The following is a 27,723-nucleotide window of genomic DNA, read 5'->3' as shown; positions in this document are numbered from 1 at the left end:
TGGGACCTTCCTTTTGCAAGAAACAGGTTCAGAGGGCAGCCCAGGTGGCTCAGCAGCTTAGTGCCGCCTTCAGCCCAGGGCATGATCCTGGAGACCTGGGATCGAGTGCCACATCGGGCTCCCTGCATGGAGCCTGCTTCTCCCTCTACCTGTGTCTCTGCTGTGCTCTCTCTCTCTCATTAATAAATAAATAAAATCTTAAAAAAAAGAAAAGAAAAGAAAAAAGAAACAGGCTCAGAGATTCAGTGACTTGTTTAAACTTTCCCAACAAGCCAAGCAGCACAGAGGCCTCCTGACTCTATTCTGTGCTCTCCCCATGGCACTAGCAGAGCAGCTTGCAGTGAGCCCCTAACTACCCCCCACCCCCCCAACACACACACAAAGCATCCTAAAGCCCTTTCTGGCTACAGGACATTGGTGGTGCATGGTTTCAGAGGGCAAAACTACTACCGGTGGATGGATGATATTAATGGGGTAGAGTACAGAATGAAGGAAACTTGCTACTAGGTCATGGGGTGGCAGGGCCCTGCCTGGAGGAAAGTGAGCACCCCATTCCAGAGGTGTACAAGAGTAAGCTGGCCCAAGGGCCTCAGAAGGGATTTCTGCACAGGTAGAGGGGTGGGTCAGACCCTTCTCCAAGCAGCTTCCACTTACAGGATTATACAGACTTCAGAAATAAATTATAAACAAATATATAAAAATAAAATTATACAGACTTTATATAAACTTTCAGTTTCTGCTCTTTCAGAAAATGAGATTTCAAAGGGTCAACAGCAGATCTTGAAACAACTACCCCTGGCAAGTAAAGCCCATCTGTTGTCATTCCCCTGCTCACCGGGCTACAGTCACAGTTCTGGTTGTGACCATGGAGGACAAGGGCAGATGCTGAGTGCTTCCTCCAAATCAGCTTGTCGAACAAATTATTGAGCCCAGGGATCAGCTTGAACTCTGCAATCATTCTGTGAACCTGGATGGAGTGGGAAGGCAAAAGCATTATGACAAATGTGCTGCCAAGATCCATCAAAGCCTTATGCTTGGCATGTACAAAATAATCTTTAGGAAAGAAAATGATCAGTAGGGACTGTTGAGATTTAAAGAAAATACCCCACTGAGCCTACCCCTCTCTCACCACACTCCCACTATGCACAGATACACTTTTATTCTCTGCTCATGGATCCCCACAATACTCCTATACAATGGGTCCTTTCTTAAGAACACAAGTTTGGATTCAGAAAGCCCTAGGTTTGACTCCCAGCTCTAGCACATACAAAATTTGTAACCTCAATCAAATTTCTTAATCCTAGCTTGTTCCCTCCTATCATTAAAAAAATAAAAATAACCCTCTCATGCTTCAGAGTAGGATAAATTTCAACTGGAGGCAAGATAAACATATTTTAAAAATTTAAATGCTCAATAGCCTAGGAAAATCTATGCAAAGACTAAAAAAAAAAAAAAAAAAAAAAGATCACACTTGAGAAAGACTTTTTTTTTTTTTTTTTTTGAGAAAGACTTTTTAAAGTATTAAGTACATTAGGTAAATCTAGAAGTCAAGACAGAAAACCATTCAATTCAACCATATAAAACTTTAAAAATTCTCTATGGCAAAATTCACAGTAAGTCAAGTCCTAAGTCAAATAGGAAAATGGAGAAGATACTGGCAATCTGACATCACAGGTAAAAAGCGAATTTCCTCCATAAGGAATCCTACAAATCTCTGAAACAAAAAGACTACCCTTAGGAAAAAGCGGGCAAAAGACACTGACCGGAAAATACAAGATATTCTTCAATATATGGTAAGTGCTCAGCTGCACTTAAAACACTAAGAGAAATTCGAATCACAACCACTTTTTCAGATTAGCAAAGATAATACTACTGTGTTGGTGAGCTGGGCCTCAGGCATGCTCATACACAGCTGGTGAGGGGGCATATTGGAGGTAACACTAGAAGGAGGAGGACATTTCAGTAATACCTCTAAAAATTACAAATGCATATTCCCTTTGATGAGTGATTCTACTTTTAGGAATTTATTCTCAAGCAGATCCATATATGTACTAAATGACATATACACAAAGTTGCTTATGGCAGCATTACTTGCAATACAAAATAGATATAACCTATACTCACATTAATGGGGATTAGTTGCATAAATTATGGTATATCCATTCAGAGGGGTATAAGGTACCAGTAAAAAAAGAATTGCGGTTTTTTTCACACGTAGTGAACATTTACCAAGATTCAACATTAAGAAAGCAAATATGTATAATAAGTACATGACTGCATTAAAAAAAAAAAGAGGAATATATTTGCTGTTATAAGCATAATATGTCTCTAGAAGGATACATGAATAACTGGTAAAATTAGATGCTTCCCAGGAGAACCAAAATTTTCAGGATCAGAGGAGAGAAAGGCTTGATACCTATTTATACATTTTAATATAGAACTATGAATTATTTACCTATCAAAAATATTTTTTTACAGAAAACAAAGCTATTACTACTTCTCAGGGCTACTGTAAGGATAAGGTCAGAAAAGGTATGTAAAGTCCTGAGCACAGCGCCAGCGCTTATTAATTCCCATTTTACAAGGTGAAGGGGAAGTTGAGCAGGACCAGCTCGGGCAAGTGGTGGAAATGTCACCCTAATTCAGGTATTCTAATCCTAAAGCCTGACTTTTTCAGACCCACCACAGGTATGCATATATCTCAAGAGACCAGAACTTTAAAAAGATGGGATTCTGGGTAGCGTTCTTCTTTGAGCCTGAGTCCCTTGACAAAAGATGAGGGATAACAAAGCTGCTGAAAGGATTCAATGAGGGAATCCTGGGCCGTGGGAAGCTCAGGGCCTGATGTATAGGAAGTACTGCATGGATTATTTACTTTAGCACCAGAGAAATGGAGCCTCTGACTTCTAGGGAGAGTTTCCAGTATAGGGATTTCAACCATACCAAGACTGGTCAGAGAAGTTGGTCTGAATGCACAATAATAAACACTCTAAGAAGGAGCCTTCTGGGAGACCTGGCCAGGGAAACCCTTCCCCTTGCTGTCCCCATCTCAGCGAGGTCCATGAAACCATATCCCCACAGTGCCGGTCACACAGCAGGAATGAGTTAATGCTGACTGTGCAAAGGCGGCTGTGCCAGCTTTACACTGGTTCTCAGGTGGACAGGATCCTGAGCCCAGCCTACAGTCCTTCCAAGGAAGCAGTGGCTGTAATCATACAGTTTAACTACAGACCACAGTGACTAATTCATAAAGACTTGGAACAGGAAAGCTCAGGGAGTAGGGGACAGTCATGGGGTAGAGTACAGAAAGCAGAGTCAGGGTGACGGAGTTTAAATCTTGGTTCTACCGATGCCTGGAGCCTGAGAGCACAGTCCTTTTAGTACCTTGGTTTTTTCAAGCATCAAGAGAGAAGAGAGTCACCATCTGTTTCAGAACTTACCAAATACCTGAAAATTCCAATATGAATAACTGTGAAGTGCCTCAAAAAAGGTAAAAGCACTCAACACATGTAAAGCACAGTGACTATTATTTTTTTTTATAACAAATATATTCTATACTGAAGGAAGGTGCTTTGATACTGTGGAGGTTAGGGTGGGATCTCATCCAGGGTCCTGGTTTTAAATACCAGCTGCAACTTGACAACCCCAAGTTCTATCTCCAGGCCAGAACTCTCTCCTAACTCCAGGTATGGGTAATCCAGGTGCCGATTCTAACAAATACTTCAAACCTAACTTGTTCAAACAGTATTCCTTGCCTTTCTTTCTCTCTACACCTCTGTCCCCTATCCCAACTCCCTAACTCACAATCTTAACCATCTCAATAAATGGGACATCCATCCCATCTGCTTGGGCCAAAAACCTTAGAAGGAGTTAAAAAAGTTACCCGTAACCCCTTTCTCATGCCCACATCCAAACTTGGCAAATTCTACTTGTTCTACTTTCAGAATATATTCAGAATGTAAGCACCTCTCACCACTCCCCTCCACCAACATGCTGGTCCTGGCTACTATCATCTCTTTCACACAGCAGCCAGAGGGATGACTTCCTCATCACTCAGAGTAAACACTAATGTCCTTAAAACAGCTTATGAAAGCCTGACACAATCTGGCCCCGGCAGTCCTTCCCTGCCCCCCTTGCTGCTTATTCCAGTCCATGACCCCTCTTCCCTACTGTTCCACCAACCCACCAGGCACGCTCTCACTTCAGGGCTTGCTCCCTCTACCTGGCAGGCTGCCTTGGGGACCAGCATGCCCAGCACCCTCATGTTCTTCAGAACATCCCCCTACGGGATATCATCTTTTCAGTGAGTCTTCTCCCTGGCTATCCTAACCAAAATGGCAGTAACTGCCTCTGTCTCACAGAACTATTGTGATGGTCCAGAGTCTGACTCAAAAAGGAGCTTAAGAACTGTTGAGCGCCCCACCACCACCACCAGCCACCACCATTTCTTCATCCACAGGACAATTAGCTAGTGGAGAAAGCTATTTCTCCCTTATCTTGAAGAGGAGCACTATATACTTCCAGAGCCCTTTCTCTTTTTGTAGATTATAGGTCCTTGCTCCTCCCTCTTGGAACTGTTTCAAGGCTCAGGGAACCCCAGCACATTTGGAGCCCCCCATCCTTGCCTAGTTTTTATAACCTGCCCCAGCTCTGGGCTCTGGTCCATCACCCTAAACCCCCATCAGATTGGCAACTCTTCTAGTGCATCTACAGGGTGGTAATCTTGCTACCATGACCCTTTATTCTTCACATTAACAAGGTAGGTAATATGGCCAAGTCACCAGCTGCTGCCCTGGGCACCAATGTTCTGCCCAGAAATGCTGTCCACAGCAAGGTACAGTGGAAAAGACTGCGGACTCTGGAATGAGACTAGTTTCCTGATGTGTAAAACAGAGAGAAGGAAAACGAGCCCTATGTTTTGCTGGACTAGAGACAGCCGTCCTGAGAGGTGGCCTAATGGAGTACTTGGCATGCCACAAGTGCCCAGAACGCATTTGCTCCCCATTCCCCCTGTTCTGAGGTATGGTGGGAGGGGCCCACCTGGTTTCGCTGACGTCCCATCAGCAGCACGCAGAGAACATAGAGCACTTCCAGTTTGTACATGATTTCATGCATAATCTTCATTGACTGTGGCAGCTGGGTCCTGGTGGAAGTGTGAGGGAGGCCATTCTCCTCAGAAGCCCCTGGGGGAGGGAACACAATGGAGGCTGAGACAGCCACCGAGAGAGAGGATTGAGTCACCGCTTGTTAAGAAACATGTTTCTACCCCCTCAAAACCACTCTGGACAGAGTTGAAGTAACAGAGCCATCAGGCTGGCCCCTGAACCCATGATAGAGACTTTGAAAGCCACAAAAACCCCTCCAGGCCGACAGGGGTCAGGTGAGCTTAGAAACTTAGAAAAACTGACTTCGTATATCACAAGAAAAATAATTCAGTATGTATGGTGACATGTTAACTAGACTTACTACAGTGATCATTTGGCATTATATACAAATATCAAATCATTACGTTGTACATTGGAAGCTAATGTAATGTTGTATGTCAATTATACCTCAACAAAAAAGGGGAAAAACTAACTCTGCAGTTTCATTCTATTTCATCAACTTTAACGCAGCAAAATGCTGTGATACAGCCAACACAGTAATGCGATCTATCCCTTCTCCCACCACCATCAGAGAGTGCCCCCCACCTAAGTGCCCAGACAGTTACCTAAACAGCAAACTGTGCCAAACTCTCTTCAGGCCACAAATGACTCTAAGTACTTGGTTCCTCTGCCTAGATTCTATGAGGAGGCACCGAAAGACTGAGAAGGACCATTTTCCAAGACTCTTCTCTTTTTTCAAAGAACCATCTAAGGTTCAACTTTCTAGGGCAGAGTTGGCACTACAATTGCTATCAGTGATACAAATGAACGCATTATCTACCAGCAGACTTTCATTTTACTCAGTTTCATTATTAATAACAATGGCAGCAGCAAAGTAATATTTCTGGGACACTTGCAATGTGCCAGGCATCGTGTTTTGGGCAGCAGTAAACCATCACATTTATTCTACTACCTAGTTAACAAACAAGTCTCAATGAGCCATGCACATGCCGGTGAGGTGTATTCATGGGAAGGTGGCAGAGCAAAGTGTGAGGACTGAGGGCTCTGAAGTTTCAACTTGCTGGCCAAGTGACACTGGGCAAGTCATCTCCTCATGAGGCCTCAGACTGCCCTGCAGAAGGGAAGTAACAGTAGTACCACCATGGACAGCCAGGGTGTCTGTCTACAGGGTAGCTGTGTGGAGTAAATGAGAACACAAGAAACACCCAGCACCTGGTTCTTGGGGGAAGCCTTCCTCTTAGGTCCCTATTATTTTAACAGAGCACTAGCCAGAGTCAGGAGACCTTAGGGTTTACTTCCCCTCAGTTTTCCTCATCTTTACAGTGAAAGGATGAAGCAGCAGTAACTACTAAGATCCTTCCAAGCTCCCACTGGAACTGCTGCCCTAGAGGCCTTTTGCAAAGGGCCAGAAAAACTATATGGAACAGAGCAGAGATTATCAAATAATATTTGGGCAAGGTGCATGCAAAAAGTCTGGTGACTTCTGCAGGGTGATACCATGACACAAGAACCCAAGCTACTCTGCCCTACAGATATGGAATTATTTTTTCCAGCCATATTATGTCACTAATATAAACTCAAGGAGACGACCAGCTGTTGAGTAAAGTCAGACTGAAGGGCAGCGCAGCCCAGGCATGAAGAGCATAGGCTGGGTCTGAACTCCAGCTCTACTGTTCACCAGCTGAGTGGCCTTGGGTAAACTGGAGGATGTCACCATGCTTCAGTATCCATCCTCACCTGTAAAACTGGGAAAATAGCAACAGTACCGATCTCTTACCCATGTCACAAAGATGAAAGGATTTAATATATTCAAAGTGCTGAAAACAATGCCTGGCATGTGTAAAGAATACATAAGTATACGTTAAATGGAAGTAAAACACTTGAGTTTTTCTGTGAATGCTTGCTTGCTACTTGTTTTTTTTTTTTTTCTTTTTAATCTGCAACTAAAAGTGGCAGTGGGCAAAGATTGAAGAAGAATCTACTGGAGAAAACCAAGCTGAGAAAATTTTATCTCAAAAAACACATATTTTCCTGCATGTTGGGAGAAAAATCATAATTACTCAATTTCCATGTTGGGACTCCTTGGCCCAGCTCCCAGAACAGTTTAAGAGTCAACTGATTTGTGGAGAGAATCTGAAGAGCTATCATGTAGATCCTGCCTCCGCTGCACACTTGCTGCATGGCCTCGAGAGCCTCGGCGTCCTCATCACCTAGCTCAGGGGGCTCAGGGCCGACTGCAGGACAGGATGCCTACGGGAGGAGCAGGCGCAGCGAATGGCACACAAGCCCTCCTCAGTAATAAACGTCTGTGGAGAAAGAGAAACACAGGCAGCTCGGACTCTTCCCCGAGGCATTGCCCGTCTTTCATGCCTGGTTTTGCACAGGCCTGACGAGAAAGTCTCTGGGATAAGTATTTTCAAAAAAAAAAAAAAAAAAATGCAGTTCTTAAAGCAATGGCCACAGCTTAACAACAAGGTTAACTCCCAAGGTCGAGGATGGGCAAACTACTTTGAGAGGCCTGTGCTTCCCTCCACATGTCTTCAGCTCCGCAAAACTGATTCAAGGGGTCTCCACCCTCTGTGTGTCTATACTGCACTCTGGGGCACATGCACTCATTTTTTTTTTTAAGACTTTATTTACTTATTCATGAAAGACACAGAGAGGCAGAGACATAGGCAGAGGGAGAAGCAGGCTCCCTGTGGGGAGCTCGATGAAGGACTCCATCCCAGGACCCCGGGATCAAGCCCCGAGCCAAAGGCAGATGCTCAGCCACTGAGCCACCCAAGCATCCCTCATTTTTTCCCCCTAAACAGCTTTGAGCTATAATTCATATACAACTCACCCACTTGAAGTGTACAATTCAGTGGTTTTTAGCATATTCACAGTTATGCAGCCATCACCACAACTTATTTTAGAGCATTTCTGTCACCCCAAAAAGAAATCCTATACTCACTGGCAGACTACCCACTTGCCTCCAAACCTCTCATTCCCAGACATCCATTAAAGTATTTTGTTGGAAAGGCAGGAAACCACAAATGTTGGAGAGGATGCGGAGAAAAGGGAACCCTCTTACACTGTTGGTGGGAATGTGAACTGGTGCAGCCACTCTGGAAAACTGTGTGGAGGTTCCTCACAGGGTTAAAAATAGACCTGCCCTACGACCCAGCAATTGCACTGCTGGGGATTTACCCCAAAGATTCAGATGCAATGAAACGCCGGGACACCTGCACCCCGATGTTTCTAGCAGCAATGTCCACAATAGCCAAACTGTGGAAGGAGCCTCGGTGTCCATCGAAAGATAAATGGATAAAGAAGATGTGGTTTATGTATACAATGGAATATTACTCAGCCATTAGAAACGACAAATACCCACCATTTGCTTCAACGTGGATGGAACTGGAGGGTATTATGCTGAGTGAAGTAAGTCAATCGGAGAAGGACAGTGCATGTTCTCATTCATTTGGAGAATATAAATAATAGTGAAAGGGAATATAAAGGAAGGGAGAAGAAATGTGTGGGAAATATCAGGAAGGGAGACAGAACATAAAGACTCCTAACTCTGGGAAATGAACTAGGGGTGGTGGAAGGGGAGGAGGGCGGGGGGTGGGGGTGAATGGGTGACGGGCACTGAGGGGGACACTTGACGGGATGAGCACTGGGTGTTATTCTGTATGTTGGTAAATTGAACACCAATAAAAATTAATTTATTAAAAAAAAAAAGTATTTTGTTGGAGAGGATGCGGAGAAAAGGGAACCCTCTTACACTGTTGGTAGGAATGTGAACTGGTGCAGCCACTCTGGAAAACTGTGTAGAGGTTCCTCACAGAGTTAAAAATAGACCTGCCCTACGACCCAGCAATTGCACTGCTGGGGATTTACCCCAAAGATACAGATACAATGAAACACCGGGACACCCCGATGTTTCTAGCAGCAATGTCCACAATAGCCAAACTGTGGAAGGAGCCTCGGTGTCCATCAAAAGATGAATGGATAAAGAAGATGTGGTCTATGTATACAATGGAATATTACTCAGCCATTAGAAATGACAAATACCCACCATTTGCTTCAACGTGGATGGAACTGGAGGGTATTATGCTGAGTGAAGTAAGTCAATTGGAGATGGACAAACATATGTTCTCATTCATTTGGGGAATATAAATAATAGTGAAAGGGAATATAAGGGAAGGGAGAAGAAATGCGTGGGAAATATCAGAAAGGGAGACAGAACATAAAGACTCCTAACTCTCGGAAACGAACTAGGGGTGGTGGAAGGGGAGGAGGGCGGGGGTGGGGGTGAATGGGTGACGGGCACTGGGGGGGGGTGCACTTGACAGGATGAGCACCGGGTGTTATTTTGTATGTTGGTAAATTGAACACCAATAAAAAATAAAATTATTAAATAAATAAATAAAGTATTTTGTCTCCTACGGAACTGCCTATTTAGGACATTTCATAGGAACGGAATCATTTAGTACATGACCTTTTGTGTCTGGCTTCTTTCACTTAGCACAATGATTTCAAGATTCATTCAGGTTGTAGCACGTATTAGTACTTCATTTTTTAAATTGTTGAGTAACATTTTAGTGTATGAACGGACCACATTCTGTTACCCATTTAACAGCTGATGGACATTTGGGTTGTTTCCATATTCTGCAGCTGTGAGTATTCATGTATAAGTTTTTATGTCAACATTTTTCATTTCTCTTGAAAATATAACTAGGACTGGAATTTCTGGGTCTATGGTAACTCTGTTTAGCCTTTTGAGTAACTGATTGAAAATTGTCAGACTGTTTCCAAAGTGGCTGTATCATTTTACATGCCCACCGACAGAGAATGAGGGTTCTGATTTCTCAATATCCTTGCCAACACTTGTTATCATCTGTCTTTTCAATGACAGACATCCTAGAGGTATGAAATACTATTTGATTACGGTTTGAATTTGCATCTCCCTGATGGTTAATGATTTTGAGCATCTTTTCACATGTATTTATTGGCTATCTGGACATTTGCTTGGGAGAAATACCCATTCAGGTCCTTTGCCCACATTAGAAATGTACTGTCTTTTTACCACTGAGCTAGAGGAGTTCTTTCCCAAGTCCCTTATTACTATTATTAGATATATGGTCTGCAGCCTAGTCCATTTTTGCAAAGAAGCCAGTTGGGATTTTGAGAGGGACTATGTTGAATCTGTAGACTGAAGAATAGGCCAACACATGGAGTACTGCTACCTTAACAATACCAAGTCTTCTTATCCATTTACATGAGATACTTTATATTTATTTAGGTCCCCTTTAATTTAGTACTAAAAATGTTTTGTAATTTTCAGAGTAAGTTTTGCATTTGTTAAGTTTATCCTTATTTATTTTTTGATGCTCTTATAAATGTTTTCTTAATTTTCATTTTGGTGTGTTCATTGCTACTGTACACAAATACAACTGAATTCTGTATATTGACTGTATTCTGAAACTCTGTTGAACTCACTTATTAGTTTAGTGGAGTTTTTTTTACTGGATTCCTTAGGGTTTTTGTTTTGTTTTTTTAAAGATTTTATTCATTTATTCATGAGACACACACATAGAGAGACAGAGAGAGAGACAGAGAGAGAGAGAGAGAGAAGCAGGGACACAGGCAGAGGGAAAAGCAGGCTCCATGCAGGGAGCCCAACGTGGGACTTGATCCTGGGACTCCAGGATCATGCCCTGGGCTGAAGGCAGGCACCAAACCGCTGAGCCACCCAGGGATCCCCCCTTAGTTTTTTTTCTATGTAAGATCATGTCATCTGTGAAGAGACAGCTTAACTTCTTCCTTATCCAATGTCTTCCATGTCTCTTTTTTGCCTGTCTAGCCAGAGCCCCCAAAACAACACTGAGCTGCAGTGGCAGGAACAGGTATCTTTCCCTTGTGCCTGATCTTAGTAGGGGAGAAGGTTTCATTGTCTAGGCATGAAGTATACTGGCTGCAGGTTTTTGTAGATGCCCTTTAACAGGTTGAGGCAGTTCCTTTCTATTCCTAGCTCGAGTGCTTTTATTATGAACGGGTGTTGGGATTTTGTCTGATGCTTTTCTGCATCTACTGAAATGATCAAAGTTTTTGTCCTTTGTCTACTGATATGGTATATACATCAACTGATTTTCATATACTGAATCAACCCTGCATAAATCCTCCTTACTCATGTGTGTGTATATATATGTGGTCAAGTGTATAATCCTTGTATGTTGCTATATTTGGTTTACTAGTATATTCTTGAGGATTTCTACATCTATATTCATAAGAGATATTGGTCTGTGATTTTCTTGCCGTGTTTGGGTATCAGGCTAATAATGACTTCATAAAATGAGTTAGGAAGTGTCTCCTCCTCTTCTATTTTGTGGAAGTCTGTGACATACTGGTGTTAATTCTTTAAATGGTTGGTAGAATCACCAGGGATGCCATGTAGGCTAGGGCTTTTTTTGGGGGGGGGGGTAGCTTTCTCATTACTAATTCAATCTCTTGTCATAGTTCTGTTCAGATTTTCTATTTCTTCTGTTCAGATTTTCTATTTCTTCTCAAGTCAGCTGCAGGAGTTTTCGTCTTTCTCATCACTGTCCATTTCATCCAGGCTGTTAATTTGTTGGCACACAGTTGTGTACAGTATTTCCTAAGTCCCTTCTATCTTTGTAAGGTTGTCATGTACCCTCTCTTCAATTCCTGGTTTTAGTGGTTTGGATTCTTTTCTTTTTTTCTTTTTTCTTTTCTTTCTTTTCTTTTCTTCCTTCCTTCCTTCCTTCTTCTTCTTCTTTTCTTCTTCTAATTCATCATCATCATCATCATCATCATCATCAGTGAAGTTAAAGGTTAATTTTGTGGACCTCTGCAAAGAACCAATTTCTGGTTTTGTAGCTTTTTTCTATTGTTTTTCTAGTCTCTATTTCATTAATTTCTACTCCAATTCTATCACTTCTATCTGCTTGCTTTTAGAATATAGCTTGCCTATTCTTTTTTTCAATAACTTGAGAAAAATTAGGCCACTGATTTGGGATTTTATTTTTTCAGCTTTTTAAAATGTAGGCATTTATAGCTATATATTTCTCCCTTAGCAGGTTTTAGTTGCATTCCTTAAGTTCAGTATGTTGTGTCCTCATTTTCATTTGTCTTAAAATACCTTTTAATGTTCTTTGTGATTTTGTCTCAGAACCATTGGTATTTAGAAGTTTATCACTGCATTTCCGCATGTTTCTAACATCTGATTGCTAATATCACTCCACTGGGGTTGAAATACATGGTCTGTAGAATCTTTTTTTTTTTTTTTTTAAGATTTATTTATTCATGAGAATACACAGAGAGGAGAGAGAGAGAGAGAGAGACAGACAGACAGAGAGGCAGAGAGACACACAGGCAGAGGGAGAAGCAGGCTCCATGCAGAGAGCCCGACATGGGACTTGATCCCGGGTCTCCAGGATCACACCCTGGGCTGAAGGTGGCGCTAAACCGTTGAGCCACCTGGGCTGCCCCATGGTCTGTAGAATCTTAATCCCATTCCCTTTGCTGAGGCTTTTAGATGGCCTTGTGTATGGTCTTTGCTGGGGAATGTTCCATATGCACATGAGCAGAATATGCATTCTGCAGGGGTTGGGTGGCATGTTCTATATGCATCTAGTAAGTCTAGGTGGTTTACAGTGCTGCTCAAGTCTTCTATTTCCTTCTTGATCTTCTGTCTAGCTGTTTGCTCCATTACTGAAAGTGGGCATTCTAGTCTCCAACTATTACTGTTTAACTCATTATTGCTCTCTTAAATGTTAGTTTTTGCTTCATTTATTTATTTTTGGCTCTGCTGTTAGATACATGTTTTATGTTTATAACTGCTATATCTTAACAGACTCACCCTTTTATTGTTATAAAATAGCCTTTTTATCTCTGATGACATTTTTTTTGTTTTAAAGTCTCTTTTAGTATTAGCCACTCCAGCTTTCTTATGGTTGCTCTTTGCAGGATGCATCTTTTTCTATCCCTTACTTTCAACCTATTTTTATCTTTGAATAAAAAGTATGCCTTGTGGGGGCTGGCTCAGTCAGTAGAACATGCAATTCCTGATCTCAAGGTTTTGAGTTTAAGCCCCACATTGAGTGTGGAGCCTACTTAAAAAGAAGAAAAAAGAAAAAAAGGGAAAAAAAGAAAAGAAAAAGTATGCCTCCTATAGGCTGCGTACAATTGGATCTTTTTGTAAAATCCAATATGGCAATCTGCTTTTGGGATGAACTGCTTTTCTCCATTCATATTTAAGGTTATTAACAACAGTTGAATTTACTTCTACCTTTCTGCTTTTTGTTTTCCACCTATCTCATGTGTTTTTAATTCCTCTATTTCTCCTGTAACACTTTCTTTTGTAGTAAGTGAATATCTTCTGGTATAAACATTGTAATTCCTTTAATGACTTTCTCACTGTATTTTAAAGTTACTTTCTTTGCAGCTTCTATAGGGTTTGCCACATACATCTTAACTTGATAAATCTTTTCAGATTTATATTGAGTTCCTCTACAGCTCTATTCCTTCTCCCCTTTTGTGCTATTACTGTTCATGCATACTACATCTACAGACATAACCATTCAACAACATATTGTATCATACACTGCATACATTGTTACACAACAGTGTTGTAATTATTACTTTATATAATTTCATGTCTGTCCACGAAGCTGAGAAAAGAAAGTAAATATTAATAGAATTTGTTATACTGACCCTCTTATTTACCATTTTGGTTCTCTTCATTGATTCCTATTAATTCAAGTTACCATCTTGTATAATTTCCTTATTGCAATACAACTTTAGTCCCACCCAAGCTCCCACAACTTTGGTTCCACAGAGTTTCTCTGTGCTGTTACTATCAAGTGTATTACTCTGTTATGTCACAGATTCAACATTATAAACATATGGTTTTTACATAAACACTTTTTTTAATTTGTTAAGGAAAGGAGAAGAAATACGTATTTATACTGTCTTTGATGATTATGTAAATTACCTTTACTAATGCTCTTTACCGTTTTGTGTATATTTAAATTACTGTCTGAGGTTACTGCTTTCAGTCTGAAGAATTTCCCCTGGTATTTCTCATAAGGTGAATCTATTAGTAACCAATTCTCTAAGTTTTTATCTAGCAATTTCTTTATTTCACCTGTGTTTGTGAAACGAAGTTCTGCTGTTGAGAGTTTTTCCTTCAGCACTCTGAACATGGCATCCCACGGCCTTCTGACCTCTACTATTTCCAGGAAGTCAGCTATAAATCTTATGAGACATTCTTGAAAATGAAGAGTTGTTTTTCTCTGGTTACTATCAAGATTTTCTCTTTGTCTTTCAGTATTTTTATAATGATGTGTCTGGGTGTAAATCTTTTGAGTTTAGGCTACTTGCGGTTCTTTGGGCTTTTCAGATAGACACATTAATGCTTTCCAAGTTTGGGGAATTTTCAGCCACTATTTCTTCAGATATTCTTCCTGCTCTTTTCAGCAAAGTTTTCATTCTAGTTATTTATAGTTTAATAACCACAGAACTTCCGTTTAGCTCTCCTTTATATCTCTTTACTGATATTCTCTATTTGATGTTGTCACAGATTCTCAAGCTGCTCCTACTTCTTTAAGCATAGCTTCCTTTAGTTCTTTGACCATCCTTACACCGGGTGCTTTGAAGTCTCTGTTAAATCTGGTATCTGGACCCTCCCACAGCCAACTTCTGTTGCCTGCTTTCTCCTGTGTCTGGGCCATGCTTTTTTGTTTCTTTGCATATTTCATAAACTTTATTAAAAATTGACATTTTAGGTAAACAATGCAGCAACTCTGGATACTGATTACCCTTCCTTCTGTTCAGGGCTTGTTATTTCTTTGTTCAGTGACCTGGCTAGCCTATTTCAATAAAACCTATTTCTTGATGGACTAGTCAGGTCTTTGGTGTTTTGCCTCAGAATGTGCAGCTGTGGTATGGTATGTTTACAGTCTCCCTGGATCAGTGTTTTAGCAGGGCTTTTTATGGCGCTTTCCTTGATCTCTCTGTTAAGATTTCTACCTCATCTGGTATGGAACCCAGCTGTCAGACTCCACTATTCCTGGCTGAATGCTCTACTTTTGACAATGCATTGGGGCATAAAGTACTCCAAAGTCTAATCCAATTAAAATTGGGCAAAGGTAGTTTTTTAATCTGAGGTTTATTTTGACCTCAGAAGAGCTCTGCTAAGCTGTATGTCTGGTTCTTGCTGGTAAACTACCCAGCCTATGGTTTAACTTTGTTCTCATTTAAGAGTGAACAGCCTACTTTTATTTGCTTGCCACCAAAATCTAGACTGTTACTGAGAACACTCTTAGGTTTGAACTTCCCTACCTTCTGTTCTTGCCTATTAACTCTCCTCTTGGCAAAATCTTGGCACCACTACTCTGAGAGGGTCAACAGACACTTAGTCTTCTCAACTTCCCTTTCTCCCTGCATGGAATCTCTGTCCTATAGTGAGTTGGGGCAAGGGCAAAAGGGTCAGAAAATTCTTGCTTGCCAGGCCTAGAACATACCTTGTGTACTGAGTGTAGCACAGAGGTGGGAGGGCGGGCAAGGGAAAGGAGCCCCTGGCATTATGTGAAATAAGTGATTTAAATGAAATAAGTCGGAGAGTATAATAATATCACTTATATGTGGAATCTAAAAAAGCTACCTTAGAGAAACAATAGAACGCTGGTTATCAGAGGCTGGGAGAAATAGGACGATAGTGGTCAAAGGGTACAAACATTCAGTTATAAGATTAACAAGTTCTGGGCATCCAATGTACAGTACAGTCATTATAGCTAATAATATCTGAATGATGCTAATAAAGTGGATCTTAATGTTCTCACCACAAAAAAGAATGATAATTATGTGATGGGATAAGGTGCTAATGCTATAACCATAATTATTTTGTAATATATAAATATATCAAATTAACATGCTATACACTTAAACTTATACAATGTTATAAATCTATTATATCTTAATAAAGCTGCATTGGGGAGCCCCTGACCTGAAGGGTACAGTCATCAAGAATTCAGCCTCTTCAACTTGGAATTGGAGGGGATGAGAAAAGGTGGTAGGTCTGCCCTCCTCCTCAACAGTGAAATATCATATTCTTTATTTGGGAATCATGTCCTGTTGAGGGTTATCTTTTTGGCCACATCTGCCTATAGTGGAACCTCCAACAAGCAAAACTTCAAATGTCACAGACTCTCAGTGTTCTAAATTTTAGCAGATTATCTTAAAGATTTCCTCGTTTACTGTATGCTCTTAGAACAACTTCCATAGAATTTAAATGGATTTTTTTTAAGATTTTATTTATTTATTCATGAGAGACACAGAGAAAGAGAGAGGCAGAGACATAGGCAGAGGGAGAAGCAGGCTCCATGCAGGGACCCCGACGTGGGACTCAATCCCAGATTTCCAAGATCACACCCTGGGCCGAAGGCAGGGCTAAACTGCTAAGCCACCTGGGCTGCCCTACATGGATGGTTTTTGTTGTTGTTTATAGGTTTTTTTGTTTTGTTTTGTTTTGTTTTGTTTTTAAATTTTTATTTATTTATGACAGTCACACAGAGAGAGAGAGAGAGAGAGAGAGGCAGAGACATAGGCAGAGGGAGAAGCAGGCTCCATGCACTGGGAGCCCGATGTGGGATTCGATCCCGGGTCTCCAGGATCGCGCCCTGGGCCAAAGGCAGGCGCCAAACCGCTGCGCCACCCAGGGATCCCTGTTGTTTATAGGTTTTGTTTATAGTTGCGCAATGGGGAGCAGGTCCACAGAGCTTCACACCCTGCCACCCTGGAAATAGAACTCCTTTTCCCTTTTACAGTGAGAATTCCTGGGTTTGTACAATCTGACCCCATCCTGCTTGCTAGGATCAAATGCTTCAGGGTTGAGCAACAGACCCAAGATGGGCCAGAGCCCTTTACCACGAAGCTATCGCTGAAACTAAGAGCCTACTCATCAGAACAGTGAGAAGAGAACACCAAAGAACCATGGAGAATGAAGAGGAGACATGGAAAGGACTCTCTGAGTTCCTAAAAATGGTCTGGTTATTGGATTCAGCCAGTCCCTTCTCTCTGCTTTCATATCCACTGAGAGAGTTCAAAGAGGTTTCTGTCACCAGCTTTCAAAAGTATCTTAACAGTTATGATCTAGGACTTCCCTAAAGAAATTTCTTTGAGCAAATTTTAATTAATCCTCCTTGGAAAAGAGGTCAAGAATGGCTCCAAGGAGTCTAAGGGAAAGGTCCCCACCTCATAGAAAACGGACCCCAAGTACCTTGATTGTGCTCGGATTCCTCATTAGCCACTCGCATCAGGGCATCCAGCACCAAAGCATTGTCTAGCCATGTGTACCACTCCTCCAACTCCTGAAGGAAACTAGCTGTGCCTGTTGACTCTGATACCTTTCGAGTTGCAAGCTTGCAAAGCCGCTCAACAAAGCCAGGGATGCTGAGAAGGGCCGCTGCCAAAGAGAGAATAAAATAGTGCATTTTCAAAACAGAAACCAGCTCTAAAGCTCTGAATAAAGGGCCTGTTCCTTACCTGCATGATAGGAATGATTTTTAATCTGACAGTAGCTAGTCAAGAGTTTCCTTTCAAAATGAAATGTTAAGCCAAGGTAAAATAGTACTTAAGTTACAGAAACAAGTTCAATAGCAGGTGCAGGGAAATAGGCTCTCTTACATCTACTGGAGGAAATATAAATTGGAATCACTTTAATTTCTTAAACCTGTATGTCTTTGAGCCAGGAGGTTCGTTTCTGGGGATTTCCTGCAAAGAAATAACCAATCATATGTACAAAGATATTCACTGATGTGGTTTCTGCAACAGCAAAACGGTAAAGATGATCATCAACAGCATATCTGTTAAACACAATAAATTCCACTACAATAGAATACGACAAACACTAAGAACAAAGACATATATCTTTACATAGAGTGACTCAAAAAAATGTTTAAACTTACTTGCTAGAGAAAAAATTACTAAACAATATTGGCTTAAACCCATTTTCTTTAAAAATTTGCTTCTTTAAAATATGCATAGAATATACATATAAACAATGAAGGTTTTACAACAAGATGTTTATGTGGCCATTCCTGAGTAAGAGAGGATATAAAGGCTATTAAAACCACTTCTCTCTAGTTTGATTTTCCTGTAACAAACATGTACTAGCAGGAAGAAAGGAGGGTTTTTTTGTTTGTTTGTTTGTTTGTTTTTTTTAAGGTAAAGAACGAAACTGAATAATCACCCAACTCTTATTTTCCCTAATCCCATTTTGGTCACAACAGTAAAATGGAAATTCTGATCAGCGTAAGAGAACATAATAAACTGAGGAGGCAGGGGAATGCAGGTGGTAGATCTTTGATCTATCATTTAACCTTCTTTAAAAATAAGGACTAGCATCTCTATGTATTTGCTTATACATGTATTAAATTTTCCTGGAATGATGGAAAACACCAGTGGTTTTCAAAGGCAAAGAGAATTAGGCCACTGGAAATAAGAGTGTGATGGAGAAACTTTTCAATGAATGCCTTTTCGAATCCGTAGATTTTTTTTTTAACCATGTGACAGCATTATCTAACTAAATTAATAGGTACTTCATTAACAGCAAGATTTTACTATTAATTTGGGGGGTATAGTATGGTGTCAGGGTTATTTTTAACAAGAGTCACTATCTTGTGTAAACACTGCAATATATGCAGGTTAAATTTCATGATATCTGAGATTTACTTCAAAATAATTCAAAGTAGAGTAGGGAAGAGTGAATGAGGATACAGATAAAGAGATACTGACAGGTGAAGCTAGGTGATGGGTAAATAGGTATTATTATTATTTTTTAAATGTTTTGGTTATTTTTTTAAGATTTTTTTTTAATTTATTCATAGAGACACACACAGAGAGAGAGGCAGAGACACAGGCAGAGGGAGAAGCAGGCTCCCTGCGGGGAGCCCGATGTGGGACTCAATCCCAGGTCTCCAGGATCACACCCTGGACTGGAGGCGGCGCTAAACCGCTGAGCCACCCAGGCTGCCCAAACAGGTATTATTATAATGTCATATGTGTCATACTCATGTCTCTGTGTGAAGAATTTAAATGAAAAAAATTTAAGTAATATTCAAAAGAATATTAAAGAAAATTTTTCAAAAATAAAACTACAATTACAACAAACTAATTAGTTATGATTATACGAAGTCATATAAATTCAGTTCCAGCACAGAGCTCAGCAAATAATCTTAACCCCCTTTCCATCCTCTATAAATTAGTGACTATCATGTCTGACCTCATTTTTTTTAAAAAAGCTAATTAAAACTATATTAAAATTAGCTTTTCCTCAAAAAGTTGGACACAAGGGCGCCTGGGTGGCTCAGTCAGTTAAGTGTCTGCCTTCAGCCCAGGTCATGATCCTGAGAACAATGTCCTGGGAACAATCCCCATGTCTGGCTCCCTGCTCAGTGGGGAGTCTGCTTCTCCCTCTGCCCCTCCCCTCTGCTTCTGCTCCTGCACGCTAATAAATAAATAAAATCCTTTTTTAAAAAAGTTGAAAATAGAATTACCACATGACCCAGCAATTCTACTCCTAAGTATATCCCCCAAATCACTGAAAACAGGTGCTCAAATACATACACATGCACACATATTCACAGCCATGTGAATCCACAATTGCCAAAATGGAGAAATACACACATATTCACAGCCAATCCACAATTGCCAAAATGGGGAAACAACTCAAATGTCCATCACCAGATGAATGAATAAACAAATTGTGGTATATACACACATATTCACAGCCATGTGAATCCACAATTGCCAAAATGGGGGAATACACACATATTCACAGCCAATCCACAATTGCCAAAATGGGGAAATACACACATATTCACAGCCAATCCACAATTGCCAAAATGGGGAAACAACTCAAATGTCCATCACCAGATGAATGAATAAACAAATTGTGGTATATACAAATAATGGATATTATTCAGCCATAAAAAGAAATGAAACATTGATGTGCTACAGCATGGATGAACTTAAAAAACATCATGCTCAGTGAAAGCAGCATGATACCAAAAGTCACATACTGTAGGATTCCATTTCTAAAATATCTAGACAACAAGAAAGCAGGCAGTTGCCAGGGTTGGGGAGAATGGTGAATTTCAGCTGTTTAATGTGTACACAGTTTCCTTTTGGGGTAATGAAAATTTCTCAAAATAGATGGAGATGTGCTTTCACAAACTGTAGACATACTAAATGCCACTGAATTGTTCAGTTTATTTGGTTATGTGACATTCACTTCAATTTAGAAAAAATACATGGAGATAGCTTTTTTGTTTTGAGATATCATTTTTCACTTATTGGCTTGAGAAGTTTAAGAAAGGTGTTGTACTGGGAACAGCATATAGAGTGGGGTAAGATGAACCAGTAAGTTCTTCAGAAGGTTAACCTGTGAACATCTATCAAAGCTTAAAAGGGAAATATTTATCTAGCACATCATACTCCAAACACAAGGCTGTTATCTGTAGGAACAAAGATTTAAAAATAAGCCAAATTTCCATCTATCAGGGATTGGTTAAATAAATTGTGGTATGCCCAAATATTAGAATACTCTAGCTGTAAAAAGGAATCACATAATTCTATATGTACTGGAATAGAATGCTGTGCAAGATAATGTAAACAAAGGGCAGAATGGTGCCTATTTTATACTATCATCTATACAGATAGGGAGAAGCCAATCTCTTTCCCTCCTCCATCCCCCTGACTGGACATGTACAGAATTTCTCTGGAGGGACATGTGAGAAAATATAAGAGGGTGCCACAAGGAAGAGAACAAACTTTCTACTATAGACCCACATATATTTAAGAAACTTTAGATACATAGTACTTTTTCCCAAAAATAAAGAGTGGATTCTATATGAAAATCTTTCCAAAGCTGGATTTTTGCTCTCAAACTCTTTTCTGCAAGGATAAATAGCTGCAGTTTCTCTATTCCTCACAAGACAGTTCCTAAGACCTAGTCTTCCTACCCTGCACACTCAACACAGCCCCTCAGATGTGAACTCCCCAGCATTCAGGGTTCTGGGATTCCCACCCCCACCCTGGAAATTCCTGCACCTTTGTGAATCATTCATCTCTTGAAAAAGTGATGAAAAGCTAGGGGATCTCTCCCCAGGAAAAAAAAAATCATTGGCCCAATTATGCTCATCAAATTATACACAACCTCAGGGAACTGGTACCCAGTGTCACAGTGTCCTTGTAACTCGCACAGCCTTACTGACAGTGATCACACACTATGGTTAATGTTATACTGGTTGACAACTGAAACACCTACAACTTCTGAGAATTTCTGCAAAAGCAAACCTTTCTCTCCTCATATTTGTAAAAACATCAGTATTTTGAAATATTCCCGTAAACTTTCCTCTTCAGTTTTGGCCCTACTTTCCAGCTGAGAGGATTCTGAATTCTGTCCTAGCTCACGTGTTACAAAAATAAGCAACTCTTAGCTTAGGGTCACCTATAAATTGGTAATTATCTGGCCTGTGACTTCATCTACATCTCTGACTAAATTTTTGAATGATTTTCCCCCCCAATGAAACCATCCGTTCCCATCGGAACGGAAAGAAGAACAACTGGTAATTCTGAGAAATCCAAAAAGGGCTCAAACATTTTCACTATTATAGGAGCTCCAGGAAGACAATATACATCATTATTTTGCTGGAAAACAGCCACAGTTTATTCAAAAACAAAAACATGTTTTGTTTATTTATTCATGAGAGACAGAGAGAGAGAGGTGTAGACAGAATCAGAGGGAGAAGCAGGCTCCATGCAGGGAGCCCGATGTGGGACTCAATCCCAGGACCGCACCCTGAGCCAAAGGCAGACATCAACATGTTTATTCAAAAAACAAAAACATGTCCACTTTCCATACTAATATGGACCAAATTGTGTCCCCTCTCTCAAATTCCTATGTTGAAGCCCTAATTCATAATATGACTGCATCTGGATACAGGCAGGGCCTTTAGGGAGGTAATTAAATGGGGTCATAACAGTGGGCCCTAATCCAATAGGACTGGTGTCTTTATAAAAGAGGAAGAGACACCAGGCGTCTCTTTCTCTTTGTACATACAGAGGAAAGACCACCTGAGGACACAGTGGGAAGGCCAGTCCACTGCAAGCTAGAAAGAAAGGCCTCACTGGAAACCAATGCCAACAGCATCTTGATCTCGAACCTCTAGCATCCAGAATAGTGAAAAAATGAACTTCTGTTTTTTAAGCCACCCAGTCTACAGTATCTTGTTATAGCAGCCTGGGATGATTATTACACATGCCTCTATTTAAAACTATTTAGTACTGGAGTTCAATTAAGGCATGACAACACTGAGAACTAAGATCTTTTCTCACTGTACTTGTGATTTAATTATGTTCACCTTGATCTTCCCAGGGCATGTGGCTAGAGAAAAATGTGTGTGAGGTGGGGGGCAGGGAAACAGAAGTTATGGTCAGAAAGCTGGGAAAGATCAGACCCTGTACATCATGTGCTAAAATACATTTATTAAAGCTTTAACCCAAAAGTTACAAGCAGATATCACATATAGATTATCTCATGGGTTAGCCACATAGGTATACAAGTGAACCTAGACATTTTATGAAGACTTTTTTTTTTTTAAATGCCCAAATTAAAGAAATCTGAGTTTGGGGTTAACTCTCCGTGAACTAAAAAACCAACTAGCTAAAAAACCTCCAAGAATGATGGGCAATGCTAGTTTCACTTAAGGCAGCTTACAAACAGGTATGTGAAGGTAATCGATACCAACAGGATAAAAATAATCTTCCAGAACAGATTCCTTAAGATGACAATGACTCAGTGCCCCCAGCACACACAAGTATCTAATGACGAACCTTTATGACCCTCAGCTTCCCAAGCTATGCAATGGTGATGGTAATCTCTTTTTCATAGGGCTGCTTGGAGGAGTAAATAAAATAATTTCTAGGTAATGCAGTTAGCTCAATGTTTGCTACAAATGTGAGCTTTTGTCAGTGTGTCTATTTTTTATTTTTTAAAGATATTATTTATTCATGAGAGACAGAGAGAGAGAGAGGTGTAGACAGAAGCAGACAGAGGAGAAGCAGGTTCCATGCAGGGAGCCCGATGTGGGACTCGATCCCAGGACCGCACCCTGAGCCAAAGGCAGACATCAAACTGCTGAGCCACCTAGGCATCCCTGTCAGTGTGTTTAAATCAGCTTTAAGGTATAATTTAGTCATAACAAAATTCACACGTTTTTAAGAATGTATATTTTATGATTTACTAAAATGAGTACTCCTTAAAAGTCATAAGTAAGGAGGGAGGGGAAGAAAAGCCTACACAGACCAAGGTAGGCCTTGGATCTATGGATTCAGGAAGGAAAACCAGCCTGGAGGGAACCACCAACCTGGGTCCACAGAGTTCATATATTTCTGTTTTTACATATGACTAAAACATGTAAAATTTTATTAATAACCTAGAAATACAGTCATGACCATTTAGTGTTCATAACTAAAACCAGAATGTTCACCAAGTTAACAGAGGACTCATATTCAGTATTTAGAAGGGAGGCTGCTGTGTAGCACTTAGCAATTCTACAGAGCTAAGCCCGAGAAATCACATATCCAGTCAACTGGACTTCAGAAACGAAGTATTTGTTTTCAAAGCATCCTCAGGGCTGCCACAGGATGATGATCATCACTCTCTATTACTGCTTTTTAATGCTAAGTTTTCATTATTTCACCTTGGTTATTCAGTTAACCCAACATATAGCACAAAGCTATATGTTGCAGGCTGTTCATGTTCAAGAACGAGCTTTTAAGCACATAAATATTTTAGTTCAAATGTGGATCATCTATACTCTTACAACCAAAACAGATATATGCCAAATTTCCCCCAAATCTGCTTAGACCAGTATAGAAATAGAAAAAGTTCTTTTGCTACCAAAAAGCAATAGGTAGGGAAGTAATTAACATACTCACAGGGTTCTAAAATCAAACAATATATAAAATAATACATTAAGAAGTCTTACTTCCACTGCTGTCATCTACCTCATTTCCAGCCACCCCCAACGGGTAACTATTTTCAGTTTCTTGTGCCTGCTTTCAGTTTATGCATACTGTATGTGAACAAATATTCCCCCGTCTCTGCTTACCACACCAAGTATCATACTATACACACAGCTTTGCATTTCCCTTTTTAACAGTAATATATCTTGGAGATATTTTCCTGTATCAGTACACAGATATTCATTCTTTTTTCTTAAAAATTATAAAATTTCCCATTATATAAATATTCTAGAAATTAAGTTGTCTTGTTTCTGGTCTTTTGTTACTACAATTTTGCAATAAATGACCTTGTACATATCACATCCTATATACCTATAGGATAAAGGCCCAGAAAAGGCTTAGTGATCAAAAGGTATGTGTATTTGTAATTCTGATAAACAATGTTTTTTTTGTTTGTTTGTTTGTTTTTAGAGAGAGAGAGATGGTGGGGAGGAGAGGGAAAGAGAGAATCTTAAGCACACTCCATGCCCAGTGCAGAGCCAGACATGGAACTTGATCTCATGATCCTGAGATAATGACCTGAGCTGAAATCAAGAGTCAGACGCTTAACCAACTGAGTCACCCAGGTGCTCCTGGTTCTTAAGTTTCTTGTGATTCTGAATCCATTCAAAAATCTGATAAAGGTTATGACTTAGCTTCCTAAAATAATGAACAGATATACACAAAATTTACATACTCTAAGTGGACCCTAGGAGCCCTCACATAAATCAATCTCTCGGGATACTGAAAGAGCAGATAATTTATGAAAGGGTCTCAGAGCCACAATCTCAAAATTCTGAAAACTTAAGAGACTTTACCTTGGTTGATTTCAGCTGCAGAAGGCCCCAAGCTCAAGCTCTTCTTCTGCTGAGCATTTTTGGCAAGTAGGGTGTGCTTGTCATCATTCCCTGTATCCATCTCTGAAATGGTAACAGCTAGAATCCGGCAGAAATTAGCAAGCTGCTGCTGATCAAAATTAGATACTAAAGAACTCAGATTGGGGACTTCATCTAGTCGGATCATTTCCTACAAGAGACACAAATAAAACAATCCGCATGTTCAGTTCATTTGAGACTGGATGTGTCCTTCCCTTTGCATTCCCCTAAGAATGGGACTTGGTGCCAAACCACTTAGGTCCAAATCCCAGCTCTGCAAACTACAGCTGTGCAAACATAGGTAAATTATGAAACTTCTCTAAGTCTTTGCTCAACTGCCAAATGGGACTAACATACCCTTTAGGACTGGTTGAGGGTTAACCCCTTTGAATACCACTGTTCTTATTTCTCTACCTTTGCTCATATGGGTCATTCTGCCTATCTAAAAAAGAAAAGAAATGCCTACCACACAAGTTTTATCACTCATAAACTGCCACTCTTCCTACAGATGTTTTCTTTTTAAGAAATAAAATATTTAAAATATAACTGAAGGCCCTTGTATGTTCCTACTCAGTTGCAGTCCCATCTCTCCCACCAGAGGTAATCATTATTTTGAACTGTATTTATTATTCCCATACATGCTCTTATAAATATTTCCATAAAAATATACGGTATTGGGCAGCCCCGGTGGCGCAGTGGTTTAGTGCCACCTGCAGCCCAGGGCATGATCCTGGAGACCCTGGATCAAGTCCCACGTCAGGCTCTCTGCATGGAGCCTGCTTCTCCCTCTGCCTGTGTCTCTGCCTCTCTCTCTCTCTGCATCTCTATGAATAAATAAAGAAAATCTTAAAAAAAAAAATATATATATATACACGGTATTAAAGCAAAGGAAGCCACCAATAAAACAAAAAGGCAACCAACTGAATGGGAGAAGATATTTGCAAATGATATATCTGATGATGGGCTAATATTCAAAATATATATAAAGAACTCACACAATTCAACATCAAAAATAATCTGATTAAAAATGGACAGAGAACCTGAATAGACACTCTTCCAATGAAAACATACAGAAGGCCAACAGACACATGAAAAGATATTAAACATCACTGATCATCAGGGAAATGCAAATCAAAACCACAGCGATACCACCTCACATCTGTCAGAATGACTAATATTTAAATGACAGGAAATAAAAAGTGTTAGGATATGGAAAAAAAGGGACCCTTGTGCACTGCTGGCACAATGTACCACTCTCTATGTACTCTCTATGGAAAACAGTATGGAGGCTCCTCTAAAAATTAAAAATAGAAATACTGTATGATTCAGATATTCCACTACTGGGTATTTACCCAAAGCAAACAAAAACAATTTGAAAAGATATATGCACTCCTATGTTTATTGCAGCACTATTTATAATAAGCCAAGATACAGAAGCAACCCAAGTGTTCACTGATACATGATGGATAAAAAAGACATGGTTTTACATATACAATGGAATATTATTTAGCCATAGATGAGATCTTGCCATTTGCAACATGGTTGGAGATCTCTCTCTCTCTCTCTCTCTCTTTTTTTTTTTTTAAACTCATGAGAGACACATAGAGAGAGGCAAAGACATAGGCAGAGGGAGAAGCAGGCTCCTTGCAGGGAGCCCAATGCAGGACTCAATCCCAGGATCTGGGATCATGACCTGAGCCAAAGGCAAATGCTCAACCACTGAGCCACCTAGGTGCCCCACAACATGGATGGATCTAGAGAGTATAATATTAAGTGAAATCAGTCAGAGAGAGACAAATACTATATGATTTCACTCATATGTGGAATCTACAAAACAAATGAACAAACAAAACAGAGAAAGACCCAAATACAGAGAACAAACTGGTGATTGTCAGAATGAAGCAGACTGGGGGAAATGGGCAAAATAGGTCAAGGGGATGAAGAGGTACAAACTTCCAGTTATAAAATAATTAAGTCCTGGGGATGAAAAGTACAGCATGGGGAATATAGTTAATAACATTGTAATAACATTGTATGGTGATATGGTAGTGAGCATACCATAATGTATAAAATCATTGAATCACTGTGTATACCTGAAACTAATATAACATTGCATGTCAACTATACTCCAATAAAAAATAAACTACAAAATTTAAAACATATGCTATCGTTCTGTATGCACAGTGTGAACCATACCTTACTTTTTAGTCAACACTGGAATTTTTTTTTTTTTAATTTAGGTCACTTCAGACAAGTTTTTTGTTTTTTTGTTTTTTCTAAAACATGTATTTATTTTTAAGTAGGCTCTAGGCTCAATATGAAGCTTGAACTCATGACCCCAAGATCAAGAGTCACATGCCATATCGACTGAGCCAGCATGTGCCCCTTAACACTGGGATTTAACTACTCTGATAGAAGTAGCTAATTCATTCATTCTTCACTGTTTTACTCCACAATGAATTTAACGATTCTTTTAAATTTATATATACATATATATATACATAAAAGAACATATATGTGTATATATGTATGTTTAGGTAGACTATAATTTTCACTATTAAACATTAATAAACATTAATTATTAAACATTAATAAACATTCTTATAGGAATTACTGTGTAATTCTCTCAATTACTGTGTATGTGCACAGGTAACCAATTATCTAGAGTAAGC

The 27,723-nt window shown here is 39.9% G+C and overlaps 1 protein-coding gene across 2 annotated transcripts in view; it reads right to left on the bottom strand.

The window, feature by feature from the left end:
• Nucleotides 1–27,723, bottom strand: part of LOC121477794 (transient receptor potential cation channel subfamily C member 4 associated protein) — a 72,274-nt gene that overhangs the window by 10,749 nt on the left and 33,802 nt on the right. The window contains exons 7-10 of one of the 2 annotated variants that reach the window (XM_041732328.1): nt 24,995–25,202; nt 17,386–17,571; nt 5,041–5,207; nt 836–967 (exon numbers count right to left, since the gene is read on the bottom strand). In XM_041732328.1, coding sequence (XP_041588262.1) covers nt 836–967; nt 5,041–5,207; nt 17,386–17,571; nt 24,995–25,202 — 693 coding nt within the window. The remainder of the gene's footprint in view (nt 1–835; nt 968–5,040; nt 5,208–17,385; nt 17,572–24,994; nt 25,203–27,723) is intronic. The other variant, XM_041732329.1, reaches the window with a different exon arrangement.

This window comes from Vulpes lagopus, chromosome 18 (assembly GCF_018345385.1).
Source record: "Vulpes lagopus strain Blue_001 chromosome 18, ASM1834538v1, whole genome shotgun sequence".
Classification (NCBI taxonomy): domain Eukaryota; kingdom Metazoa; phylum Chordata; class Mammalia; order Carnivora; family Canidae; genus Vulpes; species Vulpes lagopus.
The sequence above is the reverse complement of the archived record's forward strand: the minus strand, read 5'-3'. Positions and strand labels throughout refer to the sequence as shown.